This window comes from Rhinatrema bivittatum, chromosome 4, assembly GCF_901001135.1.
Source record: "Rhinatrema bivittatum chromosome 4, aRhiBiv1.1, whole genome shotgun sequence".
NCBI classification, from domain to species: Eukaryota; Metazoa; Chordata; class Amphibia; order Gymnophiona; family Rhinatrematidae; genus Rhinatrema; species Rhinatrema bivittatum.
In genome coordinates, this window is record NC_042618.1 from 432,428,193 (window position 1) to 432,445,244 (window position 17,052).

At 42.7% G+C, this 17,052-nt stretch overlaps 1 protein-coding gene across 5 annotated transcripts in view; it reads right to left on the reverse strand.

Annotated features, from left to right (window-relative positions):
- Positions 1–17,052, reverse strand: part of CNTN4 (contactin 4) — a 770,042-nt gene that overhangs the window by 129,325 nt on the left and 623,665 nt on the right. For all 5 annotated transcript variants that reach the window (XM_029601492.1, XM_029601493.1, XM_029601494.1 and 2 more), the window contains one exon: positions 6,083–6,178. In XM_029601492.1, the coding sequence (XP_029457352.1) occupies positions 6,083–6,178 (96 nt within the window). The remainder of the gene's footprint in view (positions 1–6,082; positions 6,179–17,052) is intronic.

Genomic DNA, 17,052 nt, shown 5'->3' on the forward strand with positions numbered 1-17,052 from the left:
TCTTTCCCAGCAAGTCCAACTTACTACCAGCAGATGCAGGTTCTAATGTTAGCATGCCCTCAGGGCTGGATGAAGGACTGAAAGATGCTGGAATGCAATATCTGTTCAGGGTGAAATCGCAGTGAGCACTTGGAGCAAAGTTTGATCCACACAGCCTCGTCTGACCCTATCATCATCATCATCCTTAGGTTGTATGCTGCTCAGCTTCCGCTTTCAGCTCAGCACTGGGAAAGCAGGGGCAGGAGTGAAGTGCACTGGCAGAGCTGTGTGTATGTGTGTGTGTGTGTGTGTGTTGGGGGGGGGGGGGCAGTCTCAGCACTGGACAAAAAAGAGCTATTGGAGGCTGGGGGAGTGGGAGTAGGTGTCTCAGCACTACAATAGCAGGAGTGCCGCAGGGCAGGACTCGTGTATTGGCAGAGATGGATGTGAAATTTGTACTGTTCTTGCATGCACTACTACACCTGCTTTTAGTTGAGTGTTATTTTCTTACTTTTTCACTGAATTTCACATACATTTTCTATTTTAAGCAAGGATTATGTAGTATGAATGTTAATCTAATCTCTCTCTCTTGAGTAGCCTTTTTTAATAATTTACATGGTGACTGAGGAAGTTCATAAAAAATACATGACTGACCTGACACTATGAATACAGCATCTAGGCTTCTGTCTGCATCTCTTATTAAAACAGCTCTCTTTATGGTTTAAGATTGCCGGAATCTGGTCTTTTATCCAACAAGCTTCCCCATGAATGACACCCGAACACTACACAGGCAAAAACACTGGTCAACAACTATCTGCAGAATATGTCATACCCCAAGGACTGTGGAACACATGACACCCTTCAGTTCACAAAATACATGATGCCACCCAGCCTGTGGAACATGACAGCATGCAGCCTTGGGAACCCATGATGCCCTGCCATTCACCAAATGCTTGACAGCCCTTAGAGTATGTTGTGCCTCACGGTCTACAGAACGGGTTTGTATGCAGTCTGCGGAATGTGAATGTGTAACACACAATACACATGGACTAATGAATGGGCACTCCAACATTTGTAGGAGTACCTTTAACCCTATTGATCACAGGTTATTTGAAAGAGTGAAACAGTTGGTTAGTTTCATCACCAATCTACTGATAAAAACAAAAAAGGAAATAATATCCTTTGAAGGGACCCTAGCAGAAGAATGGCAGATGCTTGCTTACATATGAAATGAGGCTCATGATGGATGAATTCTGTCCGGCTCTGAGGCTTCTCAGCATCCTTACTGGTTCCACAGCAGAGGTAGTCTGACTTAATAGTACATTGGTAACATTATAAAAGTGAATTGAGATACAAATATATGTACAAGTTGTGTTCCGGGGGCAGCGTCTCCACATGTGTTGGTTTTGCGCATACCTGGACAGGCATGAACCTCATTCCTAAGCCAGGGAATGGATCAGTCTCTCGCATCTACTGCTAGTGCTCTTCTGAATAACAGTTGCCAACGAGCTGCCTTCTGGAGTTCACAGGGTATAATATGTAGATACAAAGTATCACAGTGCGCTTGGAAGTTCTTTATACTCAAGCCGAGTTCCCTGTGTTGTCTTCTGACTGAATAACGTGAGGAGGGATTACTACTAACACTAATTAGCATTATAGGAACTAGCACTACAGGGAATATTACCTGTAATAACCAGTTGGATAGATTATGGCTGAAAATTCACTTCAAGGGTTCTTTTGCTTCTTGTAAAATAGTCGCTAAATGGCTGTTTGAAAATTTTTTCCAAGTCCCATCAGCTGCTTACCAGCTCCTCACCCTTATCTAGTGCTGCAATCTCACTCCCTCCCACACAAAAGTTCACTCAACTGAAAGTCCTCAAATTAAGCCACCCCTATATCAGCATCTCCTCACCCTCGCTGGGCAAGTCCCTCACTTACTAACAAGGTAGGGCCCATTTGTGCTCGACCTCCTCAGAGAAAATGGGTCAGGATCATACCTTGTGCAAGTCAGCCCATGTGTTCAGCAAACGCACTGGGGATGTAATCATATACCAGAGTATTCAACATGCAACTATTTTATTTTAATATATTTTCACATTTTGCAACTAAAATCAAGCCCTTTGATAGCTGGATCTTTCAAAAATTAATTTTTACAAAAATAGACCCAATGTCCACCAACTGTGATGCAAATTCCCAAAAATAGGGGTTCAAAATTACATGGTCCTCTCATGCATGTACTTAACTTAAAGAGATGTTTGTAAATCCAAAAAGACACTCACAGTGTTTTGAAGATAGTCCTGTCTGCTTCAGTGGCCAGTTGAGTAGACTCATAGTTTCAAAAGTCAAAAAGATATGGTCGCTGAATATCCTGACATAGTTATCCAGAAAAGTTTACCCAGATAACTTTGCTGGCCAGAGTGTGGATGAAAATGGACCCAATATGCTAGGTGAGGTCTCACCAATGCCTGTACAGAGGGATTATCACCTTTACCCCATGCATCCTAGCATCACTCTGTCTCTGGCAACCTGCATATCGCAATGCCTCACTACTTTAAGATCATCAGACATAATTACTCCAAGGTCTTTCTCCTGCTTTGTGCACATCAACATCTCTCCACCCATTGTGTCACACTCTTTGGATTTCTGTACTCCAAAAATGCATGACTCTGCACTTGTTTTGCATTCTCAGCTGCCAAGCACTTGACTATTCCCCTCAAGCTTTCTTAGGTCACTTCTTATTCGGTCCACTCCACTGCTGCAGATCTTGGTGGCATCTCCAAAAAGGCAAATTTTCCCCTCTAAAGCCTGCACAATATTGCTTGCAAAGATATTGATCAGAGTAGTTAAGTCACCATGGGTTGCTTTGAAGAAACCTAAGTGGCGTAATCTATAGAGAAGGGATAGATATCATCCGAAGGATAGCACGCAAAGTAAAAGTACTGTTAATGCCAATCCTAAATCTACCAGCCAGCAGGGGGAATCTGGGAGGAGAACTAGAAATGAAAATATGTTAGGAATGTTTGAACTTCCATATAAAATGACTATAAAAGGAAATTTAAGAGAAATACAACTTAAGACATTACACAGAATGTATGCAACAGGAGTGAAAAGTTTTAAGATGACGTTATAGAAGGTTGATTTAGGTAATAGGTGGAAAATTAAAACCGGCCCAATGTCGTAAACCACAGGAGGGGAAAGAGTGCCGGAGGTCCTCTCTGAACAATTCCATACACTGCGTACCTGCTGCTGAGATTACATCCTGGGCAGATGTGAAAGAGGAGTCTCTGACCACACTATCCAGCACCCTTGAAAGCATGGCGCCCCGAAGCTGTGCTCCTAAGGAGCATGCCCCTGGGAATGTTCTTCTCTTAGCCGGATCCTCAGGGATATTTATGGCGAAAACTTCTTTTCGATGGGTTAAGAAACAAAAAGGTCCTGTTAGGACATTCCCACCTGTTGGGACATTCCTCTATCCTGCTATCTTCATTTTACAAGTGAAGACCATACAGGTGCTGCTGAACTAGGGGCTTTAGGCTCCATTCAGTTGGAGGCTATCACCTCCCTCAGCAAAAATTTTAAGTCGGGTGGATTTGCAGGATATGGGCAAGGGAATAGATGGTTCTTCCCCTTCCCCATTCTTGAGTAGGGCCCCTCTGCCTAGGATCTTGGTCCGTCTCTTCAATGCCTTTGAGTCATCCAAATAAGCCAGCCACAAATAACGCTGGGTTCTCTATGGACTGCCATCCTAGATTAAAGGCTACTTTGGTAATCTAGGATTGACTCTGAGTTGGGCACCATGGGGAATATGCCTGTGCAATTAAATGATCACTCTCAGAGCATTCAAGATCATGCTGAGAAGTTAATTTCCATTGAAAATAAGATTTCTAGTGCAGCTGAGCACAACAGTGTGATTAAAAGACATAATTTAAGTCTGCAGAGGAGAGTGGAAAATCTGGGAAATCATGTTGGAAGATGTAAACTTAGAATATTGAACTTTCCCAGATGTCCTATTATTTCTCCCATGGAAATGTTTGAGAAATTTCTAATTGACCTTTTTAGGTTTTTCCAAGGAAACTATCCCATCGATTACTAAAATTTATTATTTGTCTTCTGCAAAATCTACAATTGCAAGAAATGATTCTCAAGAAGATCCCTTTCATTTATCTGTTTTTTTGGAGAAATCTGATTCTTTAATTAAAGATAGGGCTACTGTTTTGGTTGAATTTCTTTAAGAATTTGATAAGCAGTTGGTTTTGAAATGTTTTTTTTCCATCAAAAAAATGTTTTTTTTGTGGTCAAAATATTTCTATATTTCCTGATATTGTGAGAGATACCCAATTTCATCATAAACCTTTACTTGAAAGAAGGCATGGGTGGGATTTTTCAGTTGAAGCATCCATGCAAATGTGTACTCAAATATCATGGTAATAGCTATATTTTCTATGATTATTTATTTATTTTTTATTTAACAGCTTTTAATATACCGACGTTCATAAGGCACATCACGCCGGTTTACAAATAACTCAAAGAAGGAGTACTGTTATTGTTCCTTAGAGGCTAAAAAGGACTTTATATATTCAATAATGGCTTATTTTCTTAATAATATTTTTCTTTTTTTTTTTTTTTTTTACTTTCTCTCCTCATATGTGGTCTGCTTTGCAATTCACTGTTTAAATGTGTATTTTTTTATTATAATTTCCTCCTTGTTGGAAGCCCTTACAGATGGATTGCTATATTTCTGTTAACCAAATTTCTTGGATAGTTTTTAAAAAATTTAATAAAGAATAATAAAAAAACCCCACAAAGGAATTCAGGAGATCAGTATCACAATACATGTGGGGGAAACATTTTGAGTGGTCAAACTATTCAATATTACTAGGTAATATAGAAAATTTGAGTGAAATTATGAAAAAAAATTTTCTTTTTATCAATGCTTACAGCAAAGATTTCTTTCAGAGTGGATAGAGGAAAAAAACCGAGAGGTCCATATTCAGACACAATCTGGATAAACTTATCCGGCTGCACCTCTGAATATAGCTGGCTGTCTTAAAATTAGCCGGCAATCTTTTGGACAGTTTTTTGACCGTACCGGACTGGGCTTAACTGGCTAAGTCATCCAGCTAATTCTGAATATTAGATTTAGCTGGCTATCCCAACTCCTCCCAGTTATGCCCCAGAACACCCCTAACTTATCCAGCTAAATTCTAGCTACCTAATTTAATTTAAGTTCTAGCTACCTAATTTACTTCCTAGGGGTAAAGACTGCTGCTTTGGAAACCAAGCCATGCATGAAAAGACTGCACTATTACAGCAACGATGAAAAGGGGAGAAGTTTTTTGTTCTTTTTTTTTTTTTTCAAATGTAACATTTAACCTGACCCTGCATTGGTTTATAGATTCCAAAAGGTGATATACTGAGTGAACAGGGGGGTAAAGGCTACAGGAAACTTTTTTTATATTACCTAGAGCAGGGGTGGCCAACTCTGGTCCTTGAGAGCCACAAACAGGCTAGGTTTTCAGGATATGCATACTAAATATGCAAGAGATACGTTTGCGTACAATGGAGGCAGTACATGCAGATCTATCTCATGCATATTCACTGTGGCTCTCGAGGATCTGAGTTGGCCATGCCCAACATATATTAATAGGGACCTTTGTTTTCAATTTTTATTTTATTTTCTCCTGGGAATTTCAATGATATAATAATTAAACTCTGTGGAAAAATAACTGTTATAATGCACGGGAGAAAAACACTTTGGAAAAGTCATTTTTCCACTGCTTATTTTTGTTATAATATTGGAATTCCCAGGAAAAATACAATAAAACCTGAAAAGAAAGGTCCCTACACATAGGGAATGCTGACATACATTGTGATAAAAAAAACATATCAAGAAAGTTCATTCTATATCATCATCACGTTCCCTTACATGTTTTTTAAAAACATATTTTCTTATTGAAATTCAAATTATTGAGTTGTTCTCTTAACCTGTATTGCAGAGCAGCATCATTTCCTGTCCCTCTCCCACAGAGCACGAGACCACTTACCCTGAGTGAGTGGGTTCCGAGCAGCCTCATTTCCTGTCCCTCTCCCACAGAGCACTTACCTCCAGAGTGAGGTGGGGGGCCACACAGCAGCACCATTCCCTGTCCCTCTCGTACTGACACTGTGCTCCTCACTTTCGTTTTGAAGTTTTCAAGAACTGTCAGGAAAAAGAAAAATAGTCTAATTTAAAACAGAAGACTATGTGTCTGTTTGAGAGCTACAGGTAGAGTGTGTGTGTGTGTGTGGGTTTGGGGAGCACATGAATGAATGTGTGTGTGTCCGGTTCTGGAGGCCGTACCTGAAAGTATATGCTTAAGGTGTAGACAGCCCTGAGCAGGGCTACCAAAAACAAGGAGAGTCAATACCCAAAGCATAGTGAGGCCAGACTAAAGGACCTAAAGAGGTTTACCCTTGAGGAGAGATGACGGGCAGGATAAAACAGGACATGCAGATACCTCAAAGGTATACATAGAGGCCGATGCAATATTTGAACGCAGAAACGGGCGCTCAGTATTGTGCGCTTGTTTTCCTAGCACGCGTCCAACCACTTCTGGAAGCGAGATCCAATATTTAAATTAGGGGTCGTGCTAAAACGGAGGCACTAGGGAAAATTTGTGTGTCCCTAGCGCCTCCTCGGCATCAGGTGCACAGGAAAGGTGGCTGTCACGCAAGTTGGGAAAAAGGATGCTCAATCTACAAGTGTCCGTTTTCTCCCGCTACCGGCATAGACACGCACAAGGTACATGGCTGGACCGTATATCCTGTGTGTGTCTATTGGGCGTCCATAATTATTTTTTTTTCAAAAACTTTTTTTTTTTAACTACATCTGTTTTATTTGATTCCTTCTACTTAGTATTGCTACGATACTATTAGGAGGAATCACAGATATCAAGATTTTTCTTTTTTCAATACGCCCTTGAGTGTGGCATACCTTTACGCCAGCCCTGGGCTGGCGTAAAATCTGCCGCATTGCAATGGGTGCATTGGCCGTGCAGGAAATTTTTTAGCATCACAGGGATTAGCTAATAGCCTCATCTACATGGAATTTACATGCGTTTTGCATGCGCTAATCCCCATATTGCATCAGGGGTTATGGTCACGCATCCAATCGCATGTTAAACTGCTCGCTATCTGCTGCGCACAGTATTGCATCGGCCCCATAATGCAAAAGAAACATTTTCCAGGGTCAATAACAGAATGACAGTATGAGACACACAGGAGACAGACTTGGAAAGAACATCAGAAAATATTTCTTCATGCAAAGAGTGGCAGATGCATGGAAAAAATCTCCCAGGAGATTCGGTGAAGGCAAAAGTAGTAACAGAATCCAGGAAAGCCAGAGATAAGCTGAAGAAAAAGGCAGAATTGAACTTGGGTTTATGGTACTGAACCAGAAACAGAATTGGACATGGGTGCCTGTGGAGGTGGAGGGAGGAGTTATAGGGGATGGGGGAATCTCATCTCTCACTGTCTTTCAGATCGACAGCGGCGTGACCCCCCTATGCGATGGTTATGTTCATGTCAGGGGATCCTGTGAAATCTTACTTCATTCACATCCTTCAGGCTGCATTTTCCTATGCAGGACCACATCTCTGGTACTCTTTGCTGAGAAAGATCAAAGCCACTGTGGGCTACAGAGTATTTTGTAAACAATGTAACGCTTGCCTATTTTGTACTGCCTCATGGGATCCTGAATTCGACTTTTTGTGTTTTTACTTATTTATTTTGTGTATTTAGCTCACACCTTTTTTACTTGTTGGAGTATCTAATGCTTTCTAGATTAGGGAGAAGGGAATTGGATTTGTTTAGATAGATTTATACCTCAATCTTGTTGGAATGTGTTACTATTACAGAGCCTTAAAGGGTTTTTACATTTGGTTACTTTTGTATACATTTCTGTTTCAAACTGATTCTTAATATTTCTGATAGGTGACAGGTAGAGGCAATACAATAGAACATAATCAACCCTATTTATGCTTTTCTATACTTGTGGGCATTATATTAACATGACATGCTGCATTAGCCTTATACATTTATATGTATTACAGGCTATTGATTTATATCTTACTTTTAGTGGTTTTATACATATATTGCATGTTTACACATGAATTATATGCTTCTGTAGGTGTCGTCAACAAGGAATGGATCTACTCTTTGGGTTCTTGTGATCCAGATGGGCCATTGTCAGTGGCAGGATGCTGGGCTCAATGGTCTGACTCAGCAGCACATATCTTATGTTATTTGTATACTTGCAACACATGGCATGAAAACAGAATAGATAAAAATGTAACTGTTTCCAAGAAAATAGATTTTCCATAACATCGAGCGGCATAGTGCCGTACAGTTTGCCTGTGGAATGCAATACTGGAAGAGTAGGGCAGGAGTGAAGTGCATATTGTGTGTGTGTTTGGGGGGGGGGGGGGGGGGGAGGTCTCAGTATCAGAATAGCAGGGGGGTGCTGCAGGGCAGGAATGAGATGCATTGACAGAGCAGTGTGTGTTTTTGGGGGGAAGGTCTCAGTATCAGAATAGCAGGGGGGTGCTGCAGGGCAGGAATGAGGTGCATTGACAGAGCAGCATGTGTGTGTTTGGGGGGAAAGTCTCAGTATTAGAATAGCAGGGGGGTGCTGCAGGGCAGGAATGAGGTGCATTGACAGAGCAGCATGTGTGTGTTTGGGGGGAAAGTCTCAGTATTAGAATAGCAGTGGCTGCTGCAGGGCAGGAATGAGGTGCATTGACAGAGCAGCATGTGTGTGTTTGGGGGGAAAGTCTCAGTATTAGAATAGCAGTGGCTGCTGCAGGGCAGGAATGAGGTGCATTGACAGAGCAGCATGTGTGTGTTTGGGGGGAAAGTCTCAGTATTAGAATAGCAGTGGCTGCTGCAGGGCAGGAATGAGGTGCATTGACAGAGCAGCATGTGTGTGTTTGGGGGGAAAGTCTCAGTATTAGAATAGCAGGGGGGTGCTGCAGGGCAGGAATGAGGTGCATTGACAGAGCAGCATGTGTGTGTTTTGGGGGGAAAGTCTCAGTATCAGAATAGCAGAGGGGTGTATTGGCATAGATGTATCTGTGTGTGTAGAGGGGGAGGAGTCTAAATATCAGAACAGCAGAGGGGGCTGCAAGGTAGGAGTTGAGTGTGCGAGCTGAGGTGTGGGGGAGTGAATGTGTGTGTGTGTGTGGGGGGGGGGGGGGGGGGGGGAGATCTCAGTACCAAAACAGAAGGTGATTCTGGTTTATTTAAATAACATATTTACATATTAGGATATTTTACATTATTTACAAGAACATATATAAAGCATTGTGAAATCATCATTAAATGACACTTGCTCTTTTAACATCCAGGTACTGCTGTCAGGTTGCCCTGGAAAGCTTCCCAAAATTGAAACATTGATTCAGATTGTTTCATATACCATGGCACAAAAAAAGTAAGAGGTTTATCATGCTTAAGTTCCCCCCATACACACACAAACACATTATTTTTTGTTAAATAATATTCCTCTGCACCCTTTGAATTTTACCACCCTAGAGCATTTCACAGAACAGGCCATCTTGTAATACAAATATAAAACTTAAATACACAAACAAGGGTAAAAAAAAAGAAAATCTTAATAACGCGGACCTTAACAGAGTGGGTGTTTCGTATTTTTCTATCTAGACACCCACTGCTCCCCACTTCCAATCTTTGTGTAGCCCTGGGCCACTGTCCCATTGCAGGACCCCAAAGATCAGCTTCAAATGAGGGCTTAGTCTATCAGAGTCATTTCCAATCTGACATCCAAGATGCCCTGTCGGGGGAAGTTTATCTTCCAGGCCATGAGCGTTGGTTAAGTCTTAATCAAGCATTAAAGTCTCTGGTAAACAGCATTAATATTCACAGTGGAAGCAAATGATGGCTTCCAACTTAACATTTACTGATTAAATATTGAAAGTTAATGAAAATAACCAATTACAAGTTCTTTATATTTACAGTGCATTTTACAGCTTCAGTTCTTTTAATACATTTGTGACTTTCAGTTTCCAATTAATGCATTCTGTTGTTAAGCTCAATTAGTTATTTTATTCCTTTTCAGTCACTGAGATAGTTTTAAGCTTCCTCCTCATAGATGGTGGATAGGATGTCAACCCAGTTTTCAGTCACTGAGATAGTTTTAAGCTTCCTCCTCATAGATGGTGGATAGGATGTCAACCCAGTTGAGAGTAATGTCCCACTTCTCATACCTCTGAATTCTCCTCATTCCCTTGTGTTGTACCCTGGGCTTAATTTGTAGACAAAAAGGAAGTGAACAATGGAGCAGGGAGTGGGTGGTCAGGCTGGGCCAGGCATGAACTCTGTTTTCCCCCCCTCCCCTCCCTCACTCCACACACACACACACACACACACACAATCTCACACACATATACACAAATATACTCTTCACACATCATTGCTGTGGGGAAGACACAACAGATTCACATCACCAGTTCTATTCCGCTTCAGTGAGTCCCGGAAAAAAAGGTTGCAGGCATCCCATTCTGGATACTTCTAACAGAAATTAATCTCTGGATAACAGAGAGAGAAAAAAAAAAAGGAGTGAATTAACACAAATTGAAAACTTGCATGCAGTAGTGCAAATCATCAAGGCCAGAGTTGAAGACTGCCATGCACAGGATTTAGATTTGTACTAATTCAGTTCTTAGTGCATCTGTTCTTTGCTCTGCAGCGTCTGATTCAGAATAGGAGAGCAGGGCTGGATTAGGGATCAGAGTGGATTTCTTCTCTGCTTTGCTCCAGGCTCACCCCCCTCCCCCCCTCCCTGCAGGCTGCCTGGAGGGGAGAGAATGGGGCACTACACCCCTGCTGCTCTGCCCCTTAAATCTGAAAAGAAGTGCCATTCCCCCACAAACTAAGCCCTGGTTGTACCTGGATGGTGCCGCCATGCTTCTCCCGTCCCGGCTGATTTCAATAACGTGACCAGCTGCACCGGACGGGTGCTACTCTTCCAACTCCCAGTACTCCTCCCTGGGAAGGAATGAGAACTTGCTCCCCCCCACAAGAACATCAATGCTTCTCAAGACGGTAAAGAAACCGAGTCCCTGGGCCCTAGAGAGCTCAAGCAAATAAAATAAAGAGCGCTCTTGAGAAAAGGGGAAATCAAAACCAGAGGAGGGACGGGTGGAACAAACCTTCTCCTCCTCCTAACCAAATGGTTTCCAAAAGACACGGCAAAAATAGGCCAAGGCACCCCGACTTCCTTATTTCACCCAGGTCTCAGTCTTACAGACCCAAGGGTCCTTTCCTAAGGAAAATAAACCCATACTGGAGCAGCAAATGGACAATGCTGTCCCTACGAGGGATAACCGAGAAGCCCGCGCACTCACAGGCCGATGCTGTGTATTGATTTACTTGTTTATCGCTTACAAAAACCCTAAGAGGTAGATTTTTAAAGCGTCGCTCACACAAAAACAGCCACATGCGCGCCAGCAATGCGGATTTTAGAAATCCGCGAAGTGCGAGCGTCCATTACCCACGTGCGCGTCAAGAATAAGGGGGTGGAAAAGCTGCTGCTACTTACTCAGATAAGTCAGTACTTATTTGGTTAAGTGGCAGCAGCTGCAGGCACTTCCCCAGATGGCCCAGAGGGTTTCTGATTTTTAAAACTTTTTTTTTGTAATTGAAAATGTTTATTGGATGACACAAAATAAACTTGTGCAATATGAACTTATACATACATGCATCCTTTATTTATTTATTTTTTTTACTATTTTTTTTCATAGCGTTAAAAATTAACTCAAGTCCTAACCCAGATCTTAATTTTCCAGCACTAAAAAAGGCGCACTGGCCAGATGCGGTCTCTCTGCGTCAGGGAGTGCTGCTTAATGCCCTCATTTGCATGGGATTTTCATGCAAGGGCGCTAAGCAGTATTCCTGTTTAGGGACACGCATTTTCTGCAAGCAGAACTCCTTGCTGTATTGGCAGTAAGTTTTGCACCCAGAAATGCACGCTCAAATGCAGGCAGAAAGGTGCATTTGACTGAATGCAGCTTTCTGCATCAGCCTGTAAGATGGTGGCAGAGGTTTATGTAGTGTAGGAGCATCATCAGGGCATCATAGTGGATCAGTCTTTGAAATCCCTGCCCCTAACAGATCCCTCGGTTCTAATTTTCCGATCCCTCATAAGATAACTCCCTCTCTTAGTTGCTACCATCTCGGATTTTCAACTTCATGCCTTGACTTATATATCTTCAATAATGTACACTTTGTATATAGTTCTATAATCATATATGCTACTTCCTCCCCAATGCATCTATTGTAAATAGTAGGGATGTGAATCGTTTTTTGACGATTAAAATTATCGTCCGATAATTTTAATATCGTCTTAAACCGTTATGGAACACAATACAATAGAGATTCTAACGATTTATCGTTATAAATCGTTAGAATCGTGAGCCGGCACACTAAAACCTCCTAAAACCCACCCCCGACCCTTTAAATTAAATCTCCCACCCTCCCGAACCCCCCCCAAATGACTTAAATAACCTGGGTGTCCAGCGGCGGTCCGGAACGGCAGCGGTCTGGAACGGGCTCCTGCTATTGAATCTTGTTGTCTTCAGCGAGGCGCCGGAACCCTCGCTGAACGACCTCCTGCAGTCGATCTCCTGCCGGCGCCATTTTCCGTACGGAAAACGATTCGTGGCGGGAAATCGCTCCCTGACCCCCGCTGGACCTCCAGGAACTTTTGGCCAGCTTGGGGGGGGCCCTCCTGACCCCCACAAGACTTGCCAAAAGTCCAGCGGGGGTCCGGAAGGACCTCCTGCCGTGGAATCGTGTTGGTCTATGGCCGCCGCCATTTTTCGGCGCCATTTTGGAAAATGGCGCCGGCTGAAGACAACAAGATTCAATAGCAGGAGCCCGTTCCGGACCGCTGCCGTTCCGGACCGCCGCTGGACACCCAGGTTATTTAAGTCATTTGGGGGGGGTTCGGGAGGGTGGGAGATTTAATTTAAAGGGTCGGGGGTGGGTTTTAGGGGGTTTTAATGTGCCGGCTCACGATTTTTCACGATATTTTACCCCCCCAAACGGCAACAATACGATTCCCTCCCCCTCCCAGCCGAAATCGATCGTTAAGACGATCGAGGACACGATTCACATCTCTAGTAAATAGTTCCCTGCAATCTTTGCAACTCCTCCTTTCCCTCCCCCAAGCAACCCTTTGAACTCTTCATTCCCCTCCCTATATACAATATACAACCCCTATCCCCTCTATACATTCCCCTCCCCATATGCAATATACAACCCCTATCCCCTCTATAAATTCCGTCCATCTTCATCCCCCAATCATTTCTCTCAATACCATCTCAGTTATCCAACAACCTCTATTTAAGTCTCTCTATTTAAGCCTCGTTCATTATATAGTTTATTTAATTTTATTTTATTCACTGTTTTTTCCTATAAGTTCTATGTAAAGCCTCTGTTTTGCTGACTTTGAAGTTATAATGTAAACCGAACTGATGTTATCCTATGAAGTCCGGTATATAAAAACCACAAATAAATAAATAAATCCCCGGCTCAGTGTGTGGCAGCAGTCAAAAAAAGCAAACAAAATGTTAGGAATTTTTAGGACAGGAAAGGAGAATAAAATGGAGAATGTCTTAATACCTTTGCATTACTCCATGGTGAGACTGGAATACTATGGGGTCGATTTTCAAAACCGAGCGCGTCCATATGCGCACGTTTCCTGGCGCGCACACATGGACGTGCCAATTTTTTAATATCTGTATGCCGGTGCGCGCATGTTATAAAATCCTGGTGTCTGCGCACACATGCGGACTGGGAGGGAACTTCCCTACCCTCCTGCCTAACTTTCCTTCCCTTTCCTGTTTCCACCCTGACCCTTAACCCCTACTTAGCTACCCCCATATTTTTTATTTCACTACTTACTGCTCCTCTGGAGCAGAAGTATTTTTTGCGTGCCGGCTAATAGCCGCTGGCCCACCCCTTTTTCAAGGCCCGGCACTTCTGCGGGTAACAGGGGTTACATGCGTGGCCAGGCCCGTTCTAAAATGCACGTGTAACCCCTGTTTTTTTACGCGTGCGACCCTTTGAAAATTTGCTGCAATGTGTAATTGTGGTCGCAGCACCTCAAAAAAGATTTAGTTGCTCTGGAAAAGGTACAGATAAGGGCGACCAAAATGACAGAGGGGATGGAGTGGCTCCCTTATAGGGAAAGGCTTAACAGGTTAGGGCTGTTCAGCTTGGAGAAGAGAAGGCTGAGAGGCGATATGACAGAGGTTTATGAAATCATGAGTGGAATAGAATGGATAAATGTAAATCGATTATATACTCTTTCAAAATATACAAAGACTTGGGGACACTTTCTGAAGTTATTAAGTAGCACATTTAAAAGAAATTGTAGAAAATTCTTTTTCATTCAACACACAATTGAGCTCTGGAATTCACTGCCAGAGGATGTGGTTAAAGAAGTTAGCGTAGCTGGGTTTATAAAAGGTTTGGACAAGTTCCTGAAGGAGAAGTCCATAAATTGTTACTAACCACAAAGACTTGGGGCCCAATATTCAAAGCACATTCAGTGCCCGCTATCTAGTGGGCTGCTGAATATCCAGTTATATCACCAGTTAGCCGGATATTCAGTAGCATATCTGTACCACTGAATGTCCATTGTAACTTAGCCGGATAAGTCATATCCGGTTAAGTTACATTTCCGGGCAGATTTGAATATTGGGTCCCAGGGCAATAGCCAAAACTTACCACTGTGTGATAACAGCATGGGATCTATTTACTGTTTGGGATCTTGGTAGATATGTATGACCTGAATTGGCCACTGCTGGAAACAGGATACTGGACTTGATGGACCTTTGGTCTGACCCCGTATGGCAAATCTTATGTTCTTATGTTATGATCTTATGGGGAAGCTACAACTCATAATAATACAGAATACAGCTGCGCCCCTTATAAAGATGAAACAATCCTCTTAGTAATAAGTCACAGGGTTCTTTACACTTCCTTCACTTTTCTATTGGCTGGGTCTGCCCTACTGAAGGAGGACTCAGCACTGAGATTTCTCCCGGTATGGGAGAATCTGGCTTAATTAGGGTCTATAGAGGGGGCTTTACATTTTGCTGTGTCCATTTTTGAATATGATACTTTCTCATACTTTTCTATGATCTCCCACAGAACTCTCTCAGACCTGGCATTTGGAAGAAAGCAAGTGATATCATTTGCATGATATCTTAAAAGAAACTGCCAATGCCAGAAGTCGAAGAAGTAATATGGGAGAGTTAAGAGTGTATAGCACTGAATGAAGAGGTAGACATAACTGACATCTTTGAGACCTGGAAGAAGGAGGATAACAGATGAGACAGTGCTATACTAAGGTACAAATTATATCACAATGATAGGATGGATCAACGGTGCGGGGGTGATGCTTTATATTCAAGATGGCATAGAGTCCAACAGGATAAAGATCTTGCAGGAGACTAAATGCACAGTAGAATCTTTATGGGTAGGCTATAGAGATGAGGATATACTATTGTCTGCCTGACTAAAATGATCAGATAAATGATGAAATGCTAAGAGAAATTAGGGAAGCTAACACATTTGGCAGTACATTAATAATAGTATTGATTGGGTATATGTAACATCAGGACATGCTAGAGAAGCTAAGGTCTTAGATGGAATCAATGACTGCTTCATGGAACAATTGGTTCAGGGACCAGTGAGAGAGGGCTCCATTTTAGATCGAATCTTTAATGGAACACAGGATCTGGTGCGCATGGAAATGGTGATGGGTCCACTTAGCAATAGTGATCATAACATGATGAAATTTGACTTAATGACTGGAATAGGGACAATAAGTAAATCTGCAGCTCTAGCACTAAACTGAAAAAGGTGACTTTGATAAAATGAGGAAAATAGTTAAAAAACAAAACAAAACCTGAAAGGTGCAGCTGCAAAGGTTAAGAGTATACAGCAGGCATGGGCATTGTTTAAAAAACCATCTTAGAAGTGCAGTGCAGATGTATTCAATGCATTAAAAAAGGTGGAAGTAAGGCCAAATGACTGCCAGCATGGTTAAAAGGCAAGGTGAAAGAGGCAATTTCATCCAAAAGAACTTCCTTCAAAAATTGGAAGAAGGATCCATCTGAAGAAAATAGGAAAAAGCATAAGCACTGGCAAGTAAAATGAAAACAAGAATAGGATTCAGATGACAGCCAATGCTGAGCCCCAACTTTTATGGTCCGGGGTACTGATATGCAGACATTAGGGAAAAAGCACAAGACTGCATTTACTATTCAGTCCAAAAGCAAAGCAAATTGAAGCAGCAATGTCTGAATTATCAAGTACACTGGCCATCCCATAAAATGTTGCTAGAAGTAATTTTGTTATAGGTTTGACAGTTGCTTGGTTTTGATTATAAATATTACCACCCTTAACATAATGCTTGGGGGTAATCAGAACAGAGCAGCAGTTACTGTTACGAGCACGGCCTCCGGCAGCTGTTACAAACCGAGGGCTTGGAGGCCTTCGGCTATTGTTATGGGCACGGAGGGGCGGTCATTTCTAAAGCAGGTGATGTGAGCCCTTGGGCCACGGCATGACTCAGGGAGGAGCCCCAAGACACACCGCAGGAGGTGAGCTGGTGCAAGCACGGGTAATGAAGAGCAGGACAAGGCTGAAGCGAAGACAAGGAGACAAGGTCTGACCCTCTACTGGACCTGCACGCCCCAGGATGACCAACAACGCAATGTTGATCGATGAACAGTCCTCTGACCGTTCCAAGCCCTTTCGGACCTGCCGCTGGGTAATGGCAAAAGGCGGCAGGCCGGACAGAGGACGAGGGCAGACGGAGTCCTTAGAATACAGAAGACTTTGGACAAAGACTCAGACGAGGACACTGTAGACGAAGACTCAAGACATAGAACCAAAGTGCTGGGTTGAGACTGCGACGCAGCGTGCCCTACATAGTCCACCTGCAGGACTGGTCGCGGACCACACTGGGCCCGAAGCAGACTCCAGGAGGGATAGTGGAAGCTG